Source organism: Trichomycterus rosablanca, chromosome 3 (genome assembly GCF_030014385.1).
Source record: "Trichomycterus rosablanca isolate fTriRos1 chromosome 3, fTriRos1.hap1, whole genome shotgun sequence".
In the NCBI taxonomy this organism is placed as follows: domain Eukaryota; kingdom Metazoa; phylum Chordata; class Actinopteri; order Siluriformes; family Trichomycteridae; genus Trichomycterus; species Trichomycterus rosablanca.
This window is the reverse complement of record NC_085990.1, coordinates 33,701,122-33,725,436: the sequence shown is the minus strand read 5'-3', so window position 1 is coordinate 33,725,436 and position 24,315 is coordinate 33,701,122. Positions and strand designations below refer to the sequence as shown.

Genomic DNA, 24,315 nt, shown 5'->3' with positions numbered 1-24,315 from the left:
CGGTTAGTTAAAATGTACAAAGTCTAAATGATACATGGACGAGTATTGTTGTATTTGAGACCGTTGCTGGATGTTCTAGATTAAATTAATCTATTAAGGTAGGCTGTGCTGTGTATTGTAGCTTCCATCTATTCTATCATGTAGTTAGATTAGAGTGTTACTTAATGACTGCCGTGAAATGTAGCACTTTTCTTTAAAAATGTGTGAAATCGAGTTCTATGAAAGCACATCTTCCTGTGAATTTAGTAGGGCCCTAGAGATGTTGGATGAGAAGGCAGAGGTTAAGGCCAGGGCTCTGTGCAAGCCACTGGAAGGCAGTGTTAGCTCAACAGTTAAGTCAGTAAGAAGGTGACTGGTTCAAGCTCCTCCACTGTCAAGTTGCCACTGTCTCTAAACAAGGCCCTTAACCCCTTGCATTGTACTCGGTGATTGCTGTTTGTTGCTATTGATAAAAGTATCTGCTAAATACTGTAAAAAAGTATTTCTTTACACAAAGTATTTCTTTAAAAGAGTTTCTTTACACCAGAGTTGTCAAACCATGTCTTTGTGAATAGGGCACTGTCAGTATGACCAGGAAAATGTCTTCCTCAAAAAGGTTGAACGCTTTTCATTTATTCTATAGTTGAATTTATACATTTGTTAGTAATGAGTGTCTAAAACACCTGAACTCAGTTATTAGAAGTGGTGTTATTCAGTAACAGTAAAAGATTAGCTGCAGAGATTAGTGAGATTCCAAGACATGAATGAAAACTTTTGACTTCAGCGGTATTATATTTGACCCCAGATCTCTCCCCAGAAGTCACTGATTGTGGACTTTCATTCTGCTCTATTGTAAGTCTCTGAGACTTCCTGAACAGAATTAAATAGCTGACCTTTAACAACGGAAACTTTATTGTGCTCTGTACTGCAGAACAGGAAATTATGTACAACCAAGGACGGAGTCATATGGAATTAAATTAATGTCTTCACATTCATATCAATCACTTGTATGGCCTTGGTGATGTACTAAAGAAAGTACAAGGTCCATTCCACTATTATTTTAGAAATGCCTGGTAAGATAAGGGTATGATTTGAATTAAACACAGCATGGTGGCCCAACAAGTAGTGTGGGTGTTGCACAGATCCAGGGTCTTGAACCTATTCTCTGCACACTGAGGTGTTTTATCTGCTTTTCGTGTGTCTGTGTAGGCTACCTTCAGCATTACAGATTTCTTCCACCTCCTCAAAATGCTAATCAGGGTGTGGCTCTCCGTGCACAGAGCTGATCGGTATATATGAACTCGACTCGTGCAGGTGAAAAATGCAGTCTGTACTGAGCATGTGTCAGAGGGGGCTTGTGTCAGGTGAGAAGCGTCCTCAGTCAGCGGTAGATGGTTGAATCAGGGGAGGATGCAATCAGGGTAATTGGACACGACTAGATTGCGGGAGACAATACGGAGGGGGATAGAAAATTCAAAAAAAGAAAACATTTAAAATACCTCAATTTAAATACAAAATGTAGAATTACACATTTGTTTGACAACAAGGCTTCTGTGCTTACACATAAGAGCTGATGAAATTAAGATACAATCCTGTTACTCTGTGTTGTTTCACTGCTATCACTTACTTTATTCAGGCTAGTAAACCTGCATGAGAACAAGTCTGCAAGGTTTTAACTTCACTTTGTTGGCACAGTAAGCAACATTTTTTAAATTTAGCAAACCACAACATCTCTAAACATTATAAATGTTTTTTGGAAGGACATATCTAACCATTCATTGCAGACTTGCTCAATTTGTGGACCATGCAAAATGTCTGAGCAGATGTTTTTCCAAGATCACATTAGAGAAATGCTAGCTTGGGCAAGTTTTTACTTTTTTACTTGTTTTGCATGGTACCAATCAGTGTTTTACTGGCTGTCTGGAACAGGGTCAAATGCCAAGCCCTAGAAACCCTTTACAGCCAAACGCTTAGCGGTATGCAACCCAAGAATGCTACCTACTTCCTCCGTAGGAACTTACCAGCAGAGATTACTATAAACAAAAAAATCAAATAGCAGTGTGACATGAGACCTAGAAGTAATTTTCTGCAGTTATTTAGTTTTAAATAATAGGCTTAATAATAAGAATTATAATATTTATAATTATAATATTATTTGTAATAGTTATAAATAATAGGCTTAATAATAATAATATTATTTGTAATAGTTATAAATAATAGACTTAATAATAATAATTATATTATTTGTAATAGTTATGAATAATAGGCTTAATAATAATAATAATTATATTATTTGTAATAGTTATAAATAATAGGCTTAATATTAATAATTATAATATTATTTGTAATATTTATAATAGGCTTAATAATACTAATTATAATATTATTTGTAATAGTTATAAATAATAAGCTTAATAATAATTATTATAATATTATTTGTAATAGTTATAAATAATAGGCTTAATAATAATTATTATAATATTATTTGTAATAGTTATAAATATTAGGCTTAATAATAATAATTATAATATTATTTGTAATAGTTATAAATAATAGGCTTAATAATAATAATTATATTATTTGTAATAGTTATAAATAATAGGCTTAATAATAATAATTATAATATTATTTGTAATATTTATAATAGGCTTAATAATACTAATTATAATATTATTTGTAATAGTTATAAATAATAAGCTTAATAATAATAATTATAATATTATCTGTAATAGTTATACTGTAAATAATAGGCTTAATAATAATAATAATTATTATTATAATATTATTTATAATAGTTATAAATAATAGGCTAAAACATTAGGATAATCACACCATTGCCATGTCATGGTCAGGAATATAATAAATGTTGGGCTGATGGTAGTTACTCATACAATTGTTAAATGCAGCAGATATAATCAGGCAACAAACCTGAGTGACTTTGATAAGGGCGAAACCATTATGACATGACAATTGAGTTAATGTACTTGTTTGTTTATTAGGATTTTAATGTCATGTTTTACACTGTGTTCGATATAACCTTGTGAACTGATGAACCTTGTGTAATGAGTAACTACGATTTCTGTCATGAATGTAACCAGTCTTGGACAATTTAGTATCTCCAATTCACCTTACTTGCACGTCTTGCACGGAGCTCCCAGAGGAAACCCACACAGATACAGGAGAACATGCAAACTCCACACAAAAAAGACCCGGACCACCCCACCTGGGAATCAAAACCTTGACCTTCTTGCTGTGAGGCAACAGTGCTACCCACTAAGCCACCATGCCACCCAGCTAATGTACTTACTAATAGTGGTATAAAGAGGGACAAGCCACAAACCGCTGACTTGTTACGCTTACATTTTGCCACAGTATGCAGATACTTGGCTCAGAATTTGGCATAAACAGTGTAAAAAGGCACAAACATACTTATTTTATATACATAGTGGGTATTAAACAAAGCCTACATGTTACTATGTTATCACTTTACAACGGTTGGCTGCACAGATGTGTCAGCTTTCTCTAATACCTTCTGACTTGTATTGCTTGTAGCAGACTATCCCCTGATAATGCAATCCATGTGAGGATGTTGTCAATCCAGTTTGTTCTTGTTCTCCCTCATCTTTTGACTCCTTCCACAAGTCCTGCTATAAGTGTTTCTTTGTCTTGTATTTAATTGCAGACTGTATGAACCCAAGATATTTCATGTTTTGATTTCAAGCAGTTGATGAAATCAAGTGACTAATCATGGTTTGGTACAAAAGCAGTATCCTCAAGTCTTTAAGTAAAAGTAGTAAAAATGGACAGAGGATCTCCAGTTTGTCAACAAATGCTTAAGGAAAATTATTGAAATGATTAAAAACAATGTTCCTTAAAAAAGACTGGAACGTATTTGCATATTTTCCCCTCTACACTGCAAAAACAAAATTAAGGTTTTGGAGTGACCGGAGCAGCCAGATTAAACTAAATGAAATTAATTTTGCAAAGAACAGTGGGCTGAAATTCTATGGTGATGTAATATCACAAATTACTGCCAAGTGTGGCAATTACTTTTCTTGGAATGATGCAGGTTTTAAATAATAAAAAAATTTTTATCGTCAATAAATGAAAGTCATTTAAAAGCTGCATTTTATGAATTGTATATTGTTCTTTTGCATTGTTCCCCCAATTTTCCTTCCAATCTACAGTAGTTGTATCTGATTGCCCTATTGCATTACGCTTCCTATCTACTCATGTTGATCTCCACCATGATTGAGGAGAACCATGACTATCACACGCCCCCTCCGACATGTGTGCAGTAGCTGACTGCATATTTTCATCTGCACAAGGCGGGATTATATGTGGATCAGCTTTGTGTATGGAGAGACACGACCTGATTAACGCATTAGCAGCCAGCGGAAGTCGTAATTCCATCAGTTATGAGGTCCCTTCCAGCACCCTGCCCTCGAACAATAGCCACTTGTTGTTCGTGTAGGCCCAGCCTGCCGGATGGCAAAGCCGAGATTCAAACCGACGAGTTTGAAATGTCAGCTCTGGTGTGCTAGCGTATTTTACCGCTGTGCCACCTGAGCGCCCTGTGTTATTTATTATTGATATTAAAATTACTGCAATTGAAAGATCTGACACATTTGAATTTGACAAAGTATTTGCCCTTCACCTGATTCCTTCTATTTTTGCTAATTTGTCACACCACAGAATGTGCATGATGAAAACAGTACAGGCCTGAAAGCTTGAACCCTGCAGTCAGTGGGTCTGGTGGCTGTTATGCCATGAGGCAAAGGAGGGAGTGTTTGCTGGAATAATACCCTTAAATGGCCTGATTACTTGACCAACATAATGAAACATTTCTGTCCTAGCTGAGTGGTCTTTTAACAAATGACATGGTCCCCAACCATAAAGGTAAGGGACTGATGTTTTGATCCGTATAAACCCGTGTACTATGGCCTTTGCCATCATCAGATCTCAACCCAATTAAATTCCCATGGTAGTTTGCACATTAATATATCTTAGAACCATAGTAAAACTGTTCTAGAGGTTTGTAGGTTACAAAGATGTTCCTTTCCTTTAATCATGACACATATTTTACCAATAAAAATCTCCAAATTGCATCACAATTTCTTGCTTTTAAAATATTATCTTTATTCATTTTACTAGACCGTTTTACTAGACAGCTCTTATCTTTGTCCTTTTCTCTAAATAAGCTCTGCCGGAATGCTGCTGGCCACCCAGTGTGAATAGACACCCACAGAGGCACAAGGGGAACGGTTAGCAATCACCTCTGTATTAGTACAATCAACCGCCGCTGTAGCAGCTACAGACATGACATAGTGGCTGGGGTTCGAGGGGAGCTCTTCCTGCTCCATGGGTTCTGGTGAGTTAGGGGCTGAAGAGAGTATGGCCGGACTATTTTCTTCAGCGCGGTGTGGCAGTGTGGAGGGTAAACCCTCAGCAACAGGAGTGGAATCAGGCTCAGAGAGAGGCTGTGCTGGAATCCTGAGGCTGGATATCCTCTTCCGAATTGCTCTCATGGTGATGGGGATGGACATGCACCTGGAAAAAACAAACAGATTAAAATCAAACCTAAATTACTACTCATAAAAAAGACTTATTTATTGATTAACGTCTAAAGGCCAGTGGTATGTCGGAATTATGTGTACTTGTAGATTTGGCAATCTTAGCCAGACTCGTTGCAAACAGGTGCATAAAATCAACTTTCATAATCAATGGTGGAAAATTGGTTTTGCAGTGCCAGGGTTTCTCGTTTCCAAGCCAGTTTGTCAAATTTCCACCCTGCTACAGCTGCCACTGTCAAGTACTATAATTGTAAACGCAGCTTTGCTGGGCCAGACTTTAACCAGTTTAAATGTCTGGAGAAACTTGCAATGAATTATGGTTTACTGGTGAGTGGAAACAATGTCTTACTAGGACTGTCTTACAGTTTAAATTCATTTAAATTCTAAGGAAATTCTAAGGAAAAACAAGTAAATAAACTAAGGTACAGACTTCCGGTTCGACAGCGCATGGAGTAGCAGTGTTTTTTTAGGGCCCTGCAAAGCCTATCTTAATTATTATTATTTTCATGTGCTTGAGTGTCCGTCTTTACTTTTTTGTGAACTATATCATATCTACATTTGTTCAGTTCGATTTTTCGCTGCATTCATGCCACCGAAAACAGCTAAAACCGCCGGACTTTCACAGTCTTCGATCCGGCCTGCAGTTTGCGCCACATCCCTGCCTTCGCGGGGGGCATCCGGCCCGTCGGGTGGGCCTCTCGCTTCGGCCTTGACTCCAGATATAGCAGCTTTTAAGTCTGAGATCGTTCGGGCTGTGGTGGCTGAATTTCGCGATGTGATGAATGAGCATTATTCTAATATTAAGACGGATCTTCTCGCTTTGAAGACAGATTTATTTCGCGATTTCTCGAATCTGAAATCTGACGTCACCACTCTTCAAGCTACCGTGGATGGGGTCGAGCGATCTCTCTCGGCGTGCTCGGATGATCTGTCGGCGCTTCAGACTACCGTTCTTTCCCTGACTAAGACTGTAGCTGATTTGGAGGCCAAATGTGAGGATTTGGAATCTCGTTCACGGCGACAGAATATACGTATCGTCGGAGTTCCTGAGGACGGATCGTTTTCCCTCTCAGCGGCTGCAGTGTCCACATTACTTAAAGACGCGCTCCACTTACCCGAGCCGCCGCGGATCGATCGAGCCCATCGTTCATTAGCCCCTAAGCCGAACCCCGGTCAGCCTCCCCGACCGATTGTTGCGCGACTTCACTACTATGAAGACTGCGTCACTATCCTCAAACAAGCCAGGCTGCAGCCCCGGAGCTCGTTTTCAGGCATGACTCTTTCTGTTTTCCCGGACTTTACGGCGAAGGTTGCTAAGGCGCGAGCAGCGTTTAACGGCGTGCGCAACACTCTTCGTTCAATGGACGGAGTGCGTTATGGTATGCTTTATCCCGCGCGTCTCCGTATAACTGCTGGCGGTGAGAGTCATGTCTTTACCTCTCCTGGAGAGGCTGAACAGTTTGTGCGGGGGCTGCGGGTGGGCTGAGTTAGGTGGCTGTTTGTTATTGGAATGTTTATGCTCTTTTGTGAAATGTTATTTTAAGATTGTATCTTTGGTTTCTGAGAGAGACTGACACTCTTGCACACTGAATGTGTACATTTTGCTTTGCTGGTTACCCTGGCTAGGTTGGCTAGCTTACCGGGAGTATATCTACTTTAGGGATAGCTCTGTGTTTGAGCTTTGTTGAGACTTCGTTTTCTGACTTGTTTTATAGTTTATATAATGGGTGGGTATGTTCAAAGGGGTGGTGTGTGTGTGTGATTTTTTTTTTTTTTTTCTTTTCGTTTGTTTTTATTTATTTTACCCTTTCTCTGCCCAGGTACTCTTCGTCTCTATTATTCTACCTTTTAAACTTTTTTTATGACGTCTTTAAGAATAGTTAGCTGGAATGTTAATGGCCTTAACAATTCCATCAAGAGATCTAGGGTTATGACACATTTGAAACTATTAAAGGCGGACGTGATTTTTTTACAAGAGACGCATTTGAATAATTCCGATCACTGCAAACTACGGGAACCTAATATAAGTGAGATTTTCCACTCGTATAATTACAGAACCAGGGGAGTTGCTATTTTGATCAGATCGGGAACTCCATTTGTAATGGAAAAAGTGATCTCTGATAGATCAGGGAGGTGGTTGATCGTGAGTGGTATACTGCTTAACACGCCGGTATTATTGGTAAATTTTTATGCACCTAACTTTGATGATCCTGGTTTCATGCGTAGATTAATTAGCTCTATTCCATTCCTGCATACTCATTCTTTGATTATGGGGGGTGATCTGAATTCTGTAATTGATCCTGTACTAGATCGTTCTTCCTCGACACCCTCTCCTAATTCCCAGATTTCTCAAGTTATTGCCGAGTTTCTTTCTAATTATGGTATCAGTGACCCTTGGAGGCATTATAATTCGGCAAGTAAATCATTTTCTCACTATTCCTATGCTCATAAGTCTTACTCCCGTATTGATTTGTTTATTTCTAACTCTTTCATTTCTTACGTGTCCTCTGTCGATTACCTCCCGATTATTATTTCTGATCATGCTCCTCTTTCTCTAGATCTAAAGTTCTCTAATTTTCCTCGTTCTACCGTTCCCTGGAGGCTCAATTCTCTACTGTTAGCTGATGAAGATTTTTGTGCTTATATTGTTTCCTCTATAGATGATTTCTTACACATCAATGACGATGGCACTGTCTCGGCGGCCCTTGCCTGGGAGGCTCTTAAGGCTTATTTGCGTGGCCAAATTATATCCTATGTTGCCCACTCCAATAAACAATATAGACTTGACCTGCGGAGTCTCACAGACAGGCTCGCTGACCTGGATCGTCTTAATTCTGTCTCTCCATCTCCATCCTTACATAAGCAACGTGTTGAGTTAAAATTACAGATTGATCTTCTGACCACAAAGGAGACTGAGCGACTCCTCTTACGCTCTCGCAGCAAATATTATGAGAGTGGGGACAGACCCTCAAGACTGTTAGCTCATCGTCTGAAGGGCCTCACAAATGCTAGATTTATCTCACAGGTTAGGGATAAGAATGGTAGCATGTGCACAGATCCCCTGTCGATAAACCGTTCTTTTCAGGAATTTTATAAAGTGCTATATACATCCGAGTCGACTGCAGACGATCCTGAAATGAACAGATTTTTTGATAATTTAATCCTCCCAACAGTTGACCCAGCACGTGTCTCTGATCTCGATTCACCTGTTCGGTTAGAGGAAATACTTGTAGCTATTTCTAGAATGCAATCAGGTAAGGCGCCCGGTCCAGATGGATTCCCCATCGAATTTTATAAAAAATTTAACTCCAAAATTGCCCCCCTTCTCTTACGAGTTTATAATGAGGCCCTGTCCCTGGGTGCATTGCCGCCCACTCTCACTGTGGCGGGATTATAAAATTCTAGCCAAATTATTAGCTTTGCGGTTGGAATCTGTTCTCCCTCGGATTATTTCGACGGACCAGAATGGGTTTATTAAACGTCGTTATTTATTTTCTAATGTTCGGACATTGCTCAATGTGATATCGATGGATGGTTCTAAGGTCCACCCAGAGATTGTTATTTCATTAGATGCCGAGAAGGCTTTTGATAGAGTGGAGTGGTCGTATCTATTTGAAGTTTTGCGCAGATTTGGTTTTGGTTCCAAGTTTATTTCTTGGGTAAGACTATTATATACTGCTCCGTGTGCCTCTGTTCGTACTAATACCACACAATCTTCTTATTTCCCCCTGTTTAGGGGAACTAGACAGGGCTGTCCATTATCCCCCTTATTGTTTGCTTTGGCTATCGAGCCCCTCTCAGTGGCGTTGAAATCTCTGCATCAGTTTCAGGGGATCTGTCGTGCGGGCATTACTATGCAGGTTACACTCTATGCCGATGACTTGTTATTATATGTAGCTGACCCGATTAACTCCCTTCCCTCTATACTGAGCACATTATCAGGTTTTGGGTCCTTCTCAGGTTATAAGGTGAACCTTCAGAAGAGTATATGTTACCCTATAAACTCCCTGGCTCGGTCTATGGCTAGGACTCATGTCCCTTTTCGGTTCTCCGATGAGGGGTTCATGTATTTAGGTGTTTTTATTACTAATTCACTAGAAGCCGCTATCCGTACTAATTTTGATCCTCTAATTTGTAAGCTAAAAGGAGATCAACACTGTAAAAATGAATGTTTTACCTAAATTTCTTTTCTTATTTCAGACTCTCCCGGTAGTTCTGCCCAAGAAATTCTTTATTGAATTGGATAAATTGATTACCAATTTTGTTTGGGATGGCAGGTCACCCAGGGTTAGAATGTCTCTGTTACAGGGATTCAGATCTCGGGGTAGGCTTGCTCTCCCAAACCTTTTATTTTATTATTGGTCTGCACATATTCATAGAATCCTTTTTTGGATGAAGGCCCCGGACTTACTATGGTGTAGACTGGAACTTTTATCCGTGTCAAATTCTTCTCTTCCGGCCCTTCTCTTTACGTCTCTGCCACAGTCACTGGTGGGTTTGGTGGGTAACCCGGTGGTTAGGTCTTCACTTCGCATTTGGTTCCAATTCAGGCAACACTAAGTTTCTATATCCTTACCTATATTAGATAACCATTTATTTCCCCCTTCCCGTACAGACCTGGCTTTCCGACATTGGCATGATCAGGGTCTTGTTTCCCTTTGTGATTTTTACAAGGAGGGCAGTTTTTGTAGTTTTGCCCAATTACAGAGCGACTTCCAGCTGCCCTCTTCTCACTTTTTTCGATATCTGCAAGTTAGACACTGCCTGTCCATATTATTTCCCTCATATCACACTTTACCGTCGCCCCAGCCTTGGGAATCTTTGTTTAGTTTGAACCCCTTTCAGAAATCTCTTATATCTTCAATATATTCTCAGCTCATGGCATTAACTGATATCACGCCCTCTAGAGCTAGACATGAATGGGAGCGAGAGTTGGGGATTAACATTACGGATGACTTGTGGGGCGGGGCGATCAAAGTGGTACGTACGTGTGCGCCCTGTGTCAGACTTCAATTTTTACAATTCAAGGTTCTACACAGGTGGATCGATCAAAATCGCAATTAGCCAAATTTTATCCACAATCAGTAGATGATTGTTGCAGTAGATGATTGTTGCAATAGATGCGGTGCTTCTCCTTGCGATCTTGGTCACGTTTTATTTTTGCCCCACACTGTCTGTATTTTGGACAAATTATTTTGATTTCCTCTCCAAGGTAATTGGTTTAAATATTGTCCCAGATGCTTCTCTCGGCATATTTGGATTTTCCCCGAACCTCCCTCATATGTCAACCATGCAGTCTGGGGTGCTGGCTTTTACTTCCCTGATGGCGAGACGATGCGTTCTTTGTTTGTGGAAATTTTCCAAACCTCCTTTAATTTCAATTTGGCTTTCGGATGTGTTGCAGGCCTTGAGAATGGAAAAAATCTTGGCAACTTCTATTGGTCGCACCTCCCTCTTTTATGACAAATGGCGCCCTTTTCTTACACATATTGCATCTTTATCTTCATTATCGATAGACTGAGTACCCCCCCCCCCCCCCCTCCACTTTCCCACCCCCCCCCCCCCCTTTTTTTTTTATTCATCATTTATCTTATCTATTTATTTATTTTATATTTTCATTTATTATCTATTTATCTATTCTCTTTTAAAAATATTATTTGTTGTTTTATTTATTTACGTATTTTTTAATTTATTATTATTTTTATTTGTTTTATTTTGTTTGTAGGTTTGTTTGTTTATTTATGGAAATACGTTTTCTTTGGAAATGTTCTAATGTTAAAATGGAGACCCACAATTGTATGGTGTTGTTTTTTTTTTCTTTTCTTGCAAATTGACAATGTTCTTTCATTTACTTTATTTAGGATATCCTCTACTTTGTGTCTTTCACTTGTTTGTGGATGTCTCTGACAAAATTGAAATTAAAAAATTAATAAAAAAAAAATAAATAAATAAATAAACTAAGGTACATTTAAATTGTATCCTGTTATACTACAACCCCAAATCAGAAAAAGTTGGGACAGTATGGAAAATGCAAATAAAATAACAATGCAGTGTTCCTTACATTACTTTAACTTTTATTTGATTGCAGACAGATGAATCAGGAACAAATGGACGCTGTGTGCTTCGGATCAAACACGAAAAGAACCATCCGGTCTGTCATGGTATGGAGCTGTGTCAGTGCCCTTGGCAAAGGTCATTTACACTTTTGTGATAGCAGCATTAATGCAGAAAAGTACATTGAGATCTTAGAGCAACATGTGCTGCCTTCAAGACGTCATCTTTTCCAGGGACGTTCATGCATTTTTCAACTAGACAGTGCAAAACCACATGCTGCACACATAACAAAGGCATGGCTGCGGAAGAAGAGGGTACAGGTACTGGACTGCCTGCAGTCCTGACCTGTCCCCAATAGAGAATGTGTCTAGAATTTTGATGCGACAACGACAACCCCGTACTGTTGCACATCTTAAGACGTGTTTGCAGGAAGAATGGGACAAAATAAAAGCTGAAACACTAAATCACTCTGTGCCAAAATTTATTTTAAGTGTGGTGAAAAGGAATAGCAACATTACAAAGTGGTAAATGCTTTACTGTCCTAACTTTTTTGGAATGTGTTGCAGGCCTGAAATGCAGGAATGGATGTTTATTAATAAATGAAATGAAGTTGAGCAAACAAAACATGAAATATCTCAGGTTCATCCTGTCTGCAATCAAATAAAAGTCAAAGTAAATGTAAGAATGTGTTTTTTATTATTTGTATTTTCCATGCTGTCCCAACTTTTTCTGATTTGGGGTTCTGCATAGAATGTGTAATTATTGCACTGCTAAATACATACATAGTAACAGTGGCATGAAAGTCGTTAAACACAAGTGATTTTATTTATTAAGAGAAAAGAAAACTGCCCACACAGTTAATTAAACAATCAATTAACAAATTGTCTTTGTTGTAGATCCTAAAACTAAATTAAATACAAAAAAACAGCCACGGGTGTTTGATTTATGTACATAAAAGTATGTGGACACCCCTCTTTATTATTAAGTTTTGTTGTTTCAGCCACACCCATTGCTATATCAATACCTTTTGGTCATGTAGTGTGAGTTCATGACAGTGTTAAATCACTTTTAGAGAAATCATCTGCAAAAATAAATGTTACCGTGTGAGGACTCTGGAGATGTAGTTATCTAAGGAGGGGTCCACTAAACCAGCCATTAAGAGCTTGCAGCAAACCTGATTAAAGGCTGTCACTGAAACAAACACTGGGAAGTGATGAGAGGACAAAAGACAAGAAGAAAAGGCAAAATGTTTAAGAGAGGACACAAAATATGATGGTCAAACATAATATCTAACATTGAACTCTGTAGAAACAAAAGAATTTCGTAAACACATACAAACTGCCAGAGAGTCACTGCCTGGAAGGCCAACGGTCACAGAAAAGCTGCAGTCAGACTCGGGTAAAATTTCACAGCTGAGTTCACATACTAGCCCTACAATAAAGAAATGTAAACTGAATGTATGCATTATCAGAAAAATATATTAGATTATAAATTCAGTAGGTATCTGCATTAATCTTTTAGTACCTGGATGACGTTTAAAGTTAGTGATGCAGCTTGCTAACAGTACATTGATGGCTGACTGATGCCGAAGGACAGCTAGCAAGGCAGGCACATGGGCAGGATGGGTGAACGGAACTGTATGAATTAGAGCTCCTTTCCATGAATCACAATTCCATTCAAGAAGTGCAAAGAAATAGCTGTGAAGTTCTCCATCTGGTAAAGACTAAAAATACAAAAAACAACAACAATTTTCCCAGAAACGGAGTAACTAAATGTCCGTGAGTGGACCAGCCGAAGCCACTCAGTTCACAAACTCCCAACGTCCAATTTGACAGAGCTTGAGAAGACCAGTCATGAAAAATGGGCTAAACTGTCTAAATCCTTGTATGCAAACCTTGCTGCCAATTGGGCTACAAAGTAGTGAATAAAGATTCAGAATACTTGAATATAAGATTTCATTTTTGTAGTTTTTGAATTTTGAATAAGTGTAGATTAATGCAGAAAAATTGCAGTTATTTCCAAAGTCGAATCTGCAACCCAATAGGTCTCTGAAGCTACTATACAAACTGTATTGTTTAAATGTACTCCGATCAGCCATAACATAACCACATAACCACTTCCTTGTTTCTACACTCACTGTCCATTTTATCAGCTCCACTGACCATATAGGAGCACTTTGTAGCTCTACAATTACTGACTGTAATCCATCTATTTCTCTGCATACCTTTTTAGCCTGCTTTCACCCTGTTCATCAATGGTCAGGACCCCCACAGAGCAGGTATCATTTAGGTGGTGGATCATTCTCAGCCCTGAAGTGACACTGACTTGGTGGTGGTGTGTTAGTGTGTGTTGTGCTGGTATGAGTGGATCAGACACAGCAGTGCTGCTGGAGTTTTTAAAAACCATGTCCACTCATTGTCCACTCTATTAGACACTCCTACCTAGCTGGTCCACCTTGTAAATGTAAAGTCAGAGACGATCGCTCATCTATTGCTGCTGTTTGAGTTGGTCATCTTCTAGACCATCTGTGGTCACAGGGCGCTGTCGGCTGGATATATTTTTGGTTGGTGGACTATTCTCAGTCCAGCAGGGACAGCGAGGTGTTTAAAAACTCCATCAGCATTGCTGTGTCTTATCCACTCATACCAGCACAACACACACTAACACACCACCACCATGTCAGTGTCACTGCAGTGCTGAGAATGATCCAACACCCAAATAATACCTGCTCTGTAGTGGTCCTAGGAGTTTTGACCATTGAAGAACAGCATGAAAAGGGGCTAACAAAGCATGCAGAGAAACAGATGGACTACAGTCACTAATTGTACGTAGAACTACAAAGTGCCTGTAGTCCAGACCCATCTTCCAGCAGAGATCTTCCATATTCTGCTCAGCAAAGGTCTTACATAACTAAAGAATGACAAAAATATTCTTTTATAAATGGATCAGCAGCACGGTGGCTCAGTGGGTAGCATTGTCGCCTCACAGCAAGAAGGTTCTGGGTTCGAAAGGTCCAGGTCCTTTCTGTGTGGAGTTTGCATGTTCTCCCTGTGTCTGTGTGGGTTTCCTCCGGGGGGCTCCGGTTTCCTCAGACAGTCGAAAGACATGCAAATGAGGTGAACTGGATACGAAATTGTCTATGATGAAATTGTGTTTGACATTAAACTTGTGAACTGATGAATGTTGTGTAACTAGTAACTACCTGTCCTGTCATGAATGTAACCAAAATGTAAAACATGACGTTAAAATCCTAATAAATAAATAAATTTAAAGTGGATCAGCTTGTGTCTTTAATCGCCATACAATTATAAAGCAAAAGAGGTAACAGGTAAACAGGCTCCTTTTTGGAACATGTTGCAGGCATCGCATTTGGAATGTGCAAATATTTACAAAAAGATATATGTGGTGATTTCTTTTTTTTACATATAAACCAGACACACACACACACAAGACTCAAGAGAGACTAATACGGTACAAACCTTGAGAAAATGTGATTCTTTTCCTTCAGACGAGGACTTCTTGTGCTGGTCCTCCAGAATGGTCCTCTGGAGCAGCTGGATAAGAGGCTCCCTCTGCAGGTCAGCATCAGGACAAATTCCTACACAATATTAATCAAACTCAGCGTTTTATCAGACAGTGACAAGGACATGACAACTGCCAAAGCAATACTTCATTTTCTAAAATTGCAGCTCCGACAGGTTAAGCTCTGTGTGAGGACACTGCTGGGTGAAATTAGGTTTGGCCAGAAGGATGTACAAAGACGACATCTTGAGTAATGCCTGGACCTGTGATTTGGCTCATTCTGTGGATGAAGGAGCTGAGCATAGGCACTGGTGGCTGAAGCTTCAGAAGAAAGAAGGCTGGCAGGTACTCTGTACTTTTCTCAGACAGTGGGCTGAAAACAGGAAACCTGAAAAATATTCACACTTCAACATTAATTCATTTAAATTCATAATGCTGAGAGAGATCTCTGCAAATGTGTTCCAAAACAATTACTAAGTAAAAAAAATTATGTAGAAGCTACACACCCCAAAGAGTCCACCTGAGGTGGAGAGGGGATCAGAGACTCCATCTGCAACCTGTGTGTAGTGGCACTAGCACTCACCACTACCTTAGCAGACATGGCCAGGCTGCCTTCACCTATCAAAGTCCAAACATAAACTTACAAAGACTGTACTCTTATATATGCTGTGTATATGCACAACAATGAGCAAAATAATCTCAACTATAATAACCAGAAATAAAAACTCTTATGTAATAGGTTCATTCATATATTCACTTCAAAATTAGTCATAATAGACTGGACTACTAAAATATACATTCAGATACCACAATTAATAACATTTAATAATAATAACCTTTTAATAGATGTGCAATTGTAAAATCCCCATTTTTAATGAGATTCATGTAATAGAATGTTAGGTCAGATGAGCAAATTGACCTTTTACAGAAACCAGTCTTGAGTTATTTTGAAAATCCACAGACACAGGAAGAACATGCAAACATCACACAGAAAAGACCCAAACCGTTCCACCCAAGGAACAAACCCAGGATAATTAATGCAACAATAAAATATATATATAACTTTTATTTGAATCAATTGTACAGCTCTGTGATCAAAAATGCTCTGTGATCAAAGTATAGAAGTGTCTGATTCTACCTGGATGCAAGATGTTTATTAGAGCATCTGATCGGCTGATGTAGTACTGTAAGACCATTGGGTTTCCTAAAAGGGAAGAGTTAACATTACATTTAAATACTGCCATTAATACTGTATCATAAATGATCGACTGGCATAATACCTTCTCTGCAGGGTGTAACACTCCCAATTCGTCCATTCAGAACCATGTCAACATGTACATCATTCTCTTTTAAACTTCTAAATCAAGGAAAACATTTCTAAACAATTCATGGTAAGTTCCTCTAACTGTTAAACATATTTGCTCTGAAATGTTGGCACATTTTCAGACCTTGGTAAATTGGAGATTTTGAGCAGGTCTTTCTGTAGATGCTGAAGAGCTGTATACACCTTTATCTTAGTATCACTGTAAGATAAACAAATAACCTATACAAGAACTGGAATAAAGTAAATCAATACTGTAAATGTATGATCAGAAAATAATACTTGTCTCCTGGTATGTTGTAGAGAGAAGCAAGGTCATCCAGCTTTAAAGAAAATTCTTCGAATTTCTTCATCCTATACAAATACAAAAAGTTATGCTGATTTGCAGGCATGTATATTCAAATGTACTTAAAAACTACACCAGTGTACTTCTACAGTACATAATCATTATTATTAAAACTATTGCATAAATGCTTTTTATTGTGGATTAACTACAGCATATTCAGATTTTGTTTATTGAAGCTTTTTATTTTTGTATACCGTTATACTAAATACTAAAATGTTACTTTTTCAGAATTTTCCACTGAGGTTCAATGACGGTTAAACCTCACTATTAAGAAGACTAAGACTCATTATGAATCCCTAACCATACTGAACATACCTTTACATGGTCCAATCTAATAAAGAAGGGCTACATATAAGACCAACTGTTAAGTTTTGATGAGGTGAAATACTGAGGTATTTCTTTAAACTCAACAAGGTTTGCTTTTTATGAAAAAAAAAAAATCCACAATAGGAAAGAATTAGGTAGCATATTCTTACCTTAACAGCTGAAGAAGTGATGTATTTGACTAAAATGCAAAAAAAAATACCAAGTCATTAGCTGGATTTCACAATCTATTCACAGAGTGACTGAACACTTATTTGAATACATGTTCAAATATTACCTCAGGAGCTTCACCATGCTGGGCAACCTTTACATCTTTAACCTCTCCTCCAGAATGCAGTAACACCTCCACATAGAATAAATCTGCTGTCAGGTAACATGCAGTTTCTGTGGGACTCAGATGAGAACCCAGTCTACAAAGGTAAAATGTCCAATCAAGAAAAAACACATACATTTTTAAAAACTACATGCACTTAATTGTTGGTTAGCGTAGCATTGTTAAATTAATAAATAATGATGTCTTACCAACACTGTTTTAAACTACCAAACAATAAGCTTTACTCAACTTACAATGGAAAAGACGATGTTATTTATCTTAATTATTGTTTCGTTGTATCAGCCCAGTCAGTTCCACACAACCCGACCACAAATTATTCCTCCTAAAGGAAGGCGTTTATTTACTGTAATGACTTACATGCATGTGTATTGGTCTGGCCAAAAACTGTCTACAATATTAACTTCTATTAAATATTAACGACAATTTTCCAGTATAGAAAAACAAGTTGTAATCCATTTGAAATTAATCATGTGTTCATTCATTCACTGTCTGTTTTACCACCGCTTTATCCCATCTAGGGTCGTAGTGGATACATTCCTCCAGGTGAAAGATCGCCAGTCCATCACAGGGCAAACACACACATTTTAGTAGCTCCAATTAACCTGACTACGTCTTTGGACTGGAAAAGAGGAAACTCACATGGACATGGAGAGAGCATGCAAACTCCACACTGAAGGGATTCGGACCGTTCCACCTGGGAATCGAAACCAGGACCTTTTTGCTGTGAGCCAAAATTGCAACCCACCAAGCCACCATGCCGTCCATTTATTTATTTACCTGGAAATACTGGGTGCTAGGCACAAATACTCATCGGACAGGGTGTAAATTTATAGTGGAGAAATATAAAGTTGTTCCTTTAATCACTCACATCTAGGAGTAATGCAAGGTTGCAATTTCACATGAAAAACTGGAAGGAAAATTGACATGTATAAAACACACAGAACAAACACACAGGTATGATTTGAACCCAGGTCCCCAAAACCCTGGAGTTGTGCTTACTGTTTCTGGCACACTTCCCAGAGGCTCTGTGGCACAGTGCCTCTGCACTGCACTTTTACTTCACTGTGGTAATCGCTAATTCACTGCAGATGCAGTAAGTGGAAATAAGGATGCAAACTTAAGGTACTTAAGGTGATAGTAATAATTAACAGTTCTAACCCTTTCTGCTTGGCAATCATCTCCAGTCTGGTCACCATGGCACTAACAGAAGTCACTACAAATAAGAGTTACAGAACAATTAAAAACATGCACATTATTTTATCCCTATACTGCATTTGTATTACTTCACTATGTTTTAGTGATGTATTCAGTGATGTACTTCACGTTCTCACCATTCTGGACTTCCTGAAGTTTCTGCAAGCACCTCATGATCGGCTCACAAATCTCACCATCTGCTTTAGCTTTCTCCTGTAGGAAGGTAGAAAAAAAAAAAATCATTTTTACTGTATTGCTATCCACATACAGTGTATGAACCAAAACTACATGAAAGCACTGTACTGAATACTGAGTAGTGGAGTACATGTGTCCATCCAAAACTGTTTTAAAAAAGCAGTTTAAAAGTTTAAGCACAGCAGGGATCAGTCCGCAAACTGTTTTGAATTTTTAAGAACTTGTTTATGAATGTGTAAATAATAAAAACTCATTTATCATTCATAAAAAGTTGGGCAATGTAAAATGTAAATAAACAGTAATCTGTGATGTCTGTTCTGTAATTTATTATACTGACAAAAGTAAAAAAATAACTTAATGTTTTGTCTGACCAATTTGATTGTATTTTGTAAATATAAACCAATTTTGAAGCTGAAGCCTACGACACAGACTAAAATTTGAGATGGGCCAAAATGAGCATGATATATGCAATATTTAAGTTACACCATTTAGAAACATTCCACAATAATCAGGTGAATTGTTGACAGGTGAGGGAATTATTATTGGGTATAAATGGAAAATCAACAAAGGCTTACTCTTTGCAAGAAAACATGGGTCATGGTTCAGCATTTTGTGCCAAAATTTAAAAGTTTAAAAAGAATCTGTCTTAATGCAGGGTTTTTTACCATCTGCTATACATAATTGAGTGGAAGAAAAACAAGCACAGGAGCTTTCAGATAAAAGAATTGCACAATACCATAAATCACTTAGCATTATACTGCATTTTGTGGCGTGTATAAAATGCTGAGCAAACCCTTTTAACTGATTATTTTAATCAAGTTGGCAAAAGAGTTTACTGGTGCAAAACCCTCATTGTCTGCTCTTTATGCTCTGAATTTGTCCAACATTTTACTAAGACAATTGTGTTGTGTTATTGTGAGCTTGTGTGGCGCAATGGTAAAAGTCACGCAGCTGGTAACAGAAGTGCCTGTATTCCGGGGGTTCAAAATCTAAATTAGTCTAACAAATACATATAAGTACATAGCATTGTCTAAACCTAGCCAGGGGGTAGGGGCAACAGTGGTACATCCTTAGTGCCAGTCCCAAGCCCAGAAAAATAAAAGGGTTGCATCAAGAAGGGCATCCAGCATAAAAACTGTGCCAAATCAAATACGAGTATGAAAAGTTCACTGTGGCGACCCCTAACAGGGGCATCTGAAAAAAATTACATTTGTGTTTTTTATTATTTGTTTTCTGTCTATTTTCCTGAATTCAGCTATTGAAAATGTTATTTGAGGTTTAGGAATCATTTACAGGACATTGTTAAAAGTAATAAATTAGGAGCACCCAGATTATCAAAGCAGGAGAAATAAACATTTTATAGCTGCATAAATGAATATGCATTTACAAGCATGCAGAAGCAATATGCTCCTCAACCCCAAAGACACATGGTTACATTTTAATTTGGCAGAGTGGTGTTCCGGCTTAAACAGTTGTACTTAAGCTGTGCATCTGGAAAACATTTGTTAGGCTTCAGCACGCAACTGGCTCAGCACAGCAGCGGTCAGAGCAATAGGCCATCACTTGCGTAACTGGATGAAGCATGCAATAACAGACAAGCTTATGAGCGCAGCTGAAGCATATGAGTGCAGCTGGCAGATAGTCAATACTAGACTCAACCTTGAGTTAAATCACATCATATATCATCCTGAATAGAACAGGTTCATAATATAAGGTGGAGGTTTACTTACCATGCATCTGTGGACCAGCTGAAAGGTTTCACTCCATGGTTTATCTGCATACTTGGAGGTTAGTTTAGATAAATTAGGCTTTCTCTTGACTGAAGAGATGAAAAGGGTATGTTTTATTTGATTATGGTAGATTTTAAGGCAAGATAACACAGGTAAAATAGTTTTCAACTTATATATTATCATATATCATATATATTAACACAAATACAGAAAAGTTAATTATTGACATTTTACTGCAAACGGTATGTTGACACCCCTTTAAGTGGTGTCTATTTGGCTATCTCAGTAGCACCAATGTAATAGTTGCATCAAACTAAGCAAACAGCATTGCAACCACCATAAATAAACACTGGCAGAAGAATGTGTTGTATTAAAAAGCTCAGTACAAAATGTAATAATACAGGATGTGACCTTGCCAACAAATCAGTTCATTACAACATAACTAAGTGCTTCTTTCATGTGGAAACATCAAGAAGCAACAACAGTTCAGCTGTAAATGTAAATGCATAGTGTTAGGCCACACAGACTCACAAAACAGGATCAGTGAGTGCTGTACCATATAATAATCATCTGCCCTTGGTTGTAAAACTCACTAGATGGAAACAAGACCCCAGAACAGTTTTTTTTCTAAGATTCATGGATAAAGTTTAGATCAAACATCTTACACACAGGCATTTGAAACAGTTTAAAGCATAAGACCACTAGACTCATAAGCATTGGAAACACATACTCTGAAGTGACAAACACATATAGGTTAGGCAGATACCAGAGAAACAAAACAGTTGGTGAAAGAGGTTATAATAGAGGTCTGTTTTACATGATTTGTGCTGGGATCATTAATTCCAGTAAAGTGATTACAGTACTGAACACATTTTAAATAAATTAAATTAACTATAATACATGAGCGAGCCTTAACGTGCAACCTCAGTGCTTCACCTCATTATTTGTCTATGTGGCAGCAATCATATTTTAAAATTTAATGCAAATATTTCTTAGTAAAGTTTGCCATGTTAATACTGTACTACCACCATTAATAATTCAATATTAATACTAGGGCTGGGTATCACCACCAATTTCCTGGATCGATTCGATTCCGATTCACCAGGTCCCGATTCGATTCGATCTTCGATTCGATTTTCGATCCAATTTCGATTCAACACATTTAGGCATATTTGAGTTACATTAACAGGTTTTGTTTACATATGTACAGATGTTCAGAGAACGAATGTGATAATTGTACAAAGAACACTCATTATTAAAAATATTTGTGTATTTTGTTTACATAAATAATTAATCCAAAACAGAAAACAGTAACATTCAACAGCCAGGTGTATGTTTACAATTTACATTGTCTGACATGCTACAACATTGTAAATGTAATGTAAACATACACCTGGCTGTTGTACAGCTTATGCCAAGTTTACACTACACGACACTCTGATTAACACCTGGTCACTGTAATGTTCAGTGACCAGGTGAACATTACTTTTTATTTAAGGATTCACCATCCTTAAATTTAAGGATTCACCATAATACAGATAAAAAAAAAAAAGTTGACTGAAGTTTCGAAACTCAAAATTTTGAAAAAAAAGAAAGAAAAAAATTGGAAAACCAATCCATTTCATAATGTTGTACTTATGGTCAAAAGTCTGCATGCATATTAAAGGATATGTAGTGTAGGTCCGTGCTGTAAGGGGGGTTTCTACATCTATTTATTGCTGTGACTGAATAACAGGAACACACTTTTTTGCCAAAAAATTTAGATTCTATTTTTTTCATAACTTTACTCGAGTTTTTAAAACAAATTGTTGTGTCAAATATACACACACAGAAACTAACATTAATAATTTAGTGTAATATTTCGAACAAATTCTATAATGTGATTAAAATTTGTGGCATGGCCTCCTAAATTCTAATACATTAACGATTATAACAGATGTTAACTTTAACAAATGAAATCTACATGGAAAAGTGGTCTTTTGACAAAGACAGAACTAAAACACGTTATGTTATGCTGAAAGAAAATTTGTTTAAAAACAAAAAAAAAGGCCATGAATTAGAGGCTGATAAAAATGTAAGACTCTAACTAGTCAAGTGAGTTTAAACTCTTTTAAAAATAGACTTTCTTGTCCATATTTTCTGTACATGGCCTAAATCATTCTCCCCAGTTTACAGAGTCTGGGACCACAATGAACACCAGAGTTTTAACCAGATATTTTATCAACAGCTGCTAAAACTGATGAAAACTTTACATACTGGTGATAACATTGAGGTACCTAATTTAAAATAACTAAACGAACCTTCATTATCATTGTTACGGTTTAAGTAGATACATGAGTGAACAATAAACAAAATTTCTACTTATTTTGTGATTATGGAGCTATAATGCCAAGAAACCAACACTGTTAATGTGTTTAAATATTAAATCCCTCAGAAATGTCTGGCATGTGTTAGGTGTTTATTATTCTTAACTTTTTCTCTTACCGTCCACGCTTGCTTCCATGTCAGTTAGTTTTTAAGTATCTTCTAATAAGGAGTAATGAAACACTGCAACAAAGTGTATTGAGTCAATGCAAAATACCCTGACAGCTTGATATTAAACGTTTCTATAAAATAAGTAAACAGTTACCAACGATAATGTTTCTTTCGCGTCTTTTAGCACTTCCAAACTGCTGGATTAATCAGTAAAGTGGTGCAATTGAAGTATTTTCACTATTTACGCATGCGCAAACCCACAGTCTGTTCTCCCTTCTGTCTCCACAGCTATGCGCTCTGACCCGCCTATCTTGGGCGGGGGTCTCTCATTAATCGTGCTGTTTGATTCCAGAGTCGACTCTGATTCTAATTCAATTGGTGGATAAGGAAGTCGATTCCAAGAGTCGATTCAATGATCATTTTTCATAGTTCGATTAAAATAAATATTTGTAAGAATTGTCAAATAAAATGTATGATTATTTATATGTAAATAATCTCTATCTTGCACCTATTGCTATTGCATTTCATTGCCTCTGTTCTTGTACTCTGCACAATGACAATAAAGTTAAATCTAATCTAATCTGAATATAATGCATTTGCACTAACAGCTTGATCCAGGTCAGAATCGCGGTGGGTTTGGAATTTTAAATACGTTCTACACATACAGGGCAACACACTCACATTTAAGAGAAATTTTTAACAGTCAGTTTATGTATTAATGTTTCTAACAGGCAAGAGGAAGTCCACACAGACTGATCTCATCTCATGTTTTCTTAATGTTGCAATACACAGTTTGTATGCTGTTACATATGCTATTAAAGTAAAGTAAATTTCATTTATGACATTTTTTGTTTTTTTGAAATAGAGTCAACTACTTTACTTTTCTTCTGATTGACTAAAACGTGTACTGGCTATTTAGCACCTAGATGTGAGTAAGAATGTGTTTCCAGGAGGCACTGGACCCCCCACAAACCTGACCAGGATAAAGCTGTCAATAAAAACAATGAATAATTAAAACACAAAAACCACAACATATGGGGCCTTACAGTACAATTAGGTATCGATCCAAATCCAGAACTCTTCGTACCATAATTCATTTGCCATGGTTTAGGGCAGTGGTAACTCAGTGGTTAAGGTACAGGACAAGGAATCTAAACACCGCCACGACCACCACCACCAGCGGTGCCACTGTTGGGCCCCTAAGCAAGGCCCTTAACTCTCAACTGCTTGAATTTCATTCTGTTAAAATTGTAAGCCACTTTAGATAA

At 37.6% G+C, this 24,315-nt stretch overlaps 1 protein-coding gene across 1 annotated transcript; it reads right to left on the bottom strand.

Annotated features, from left to right (window-relative positions):
- Positions 1-5,082: 5,082 nt before the first annotated feature.
- On the bottom strand, positions 5,083-23,231 carry zgc:111976 (mediator of RNA polymerase II transcription subunit 1-like). Its single transcript, XM_062991191.1, has 18 exons — positions 23,202-23,231; positions 23,057-23,119; positions 20,573-20,661; positions 18,785-18,860; positions 18,612-18,666; positions 17,397-17,529; positions 17,272-17,300; positions 16,732-16,803; positions 16,577-16,651; positions 16,409-16,485; positions 16,267-16,332; positions 15,635-15,746; positions 15,392-15,516; positions 15,086-15,204; positions 13,131-13,329; positions 12,942-13,037; positions 12,707-12,809; positions 5,083-5,529 (listed from the first exon to the last, which is right to left on the bottom strand). Exons 2-18 carry the CDS (start codon positions 23,073-23,075, stop codon positions 5,172-5,174), a joined length of 1,803 nt encoding a protein of 600 aa, XP_062847261.1. The 5' UTR covers positions 23,076-23,119; positions 23,202-23,231; the 3' UTR covers positions 5,083-5,171.
- Between the last annotated feature and the right edge of the window lie 1,084 nt (positions 23,232-24,315).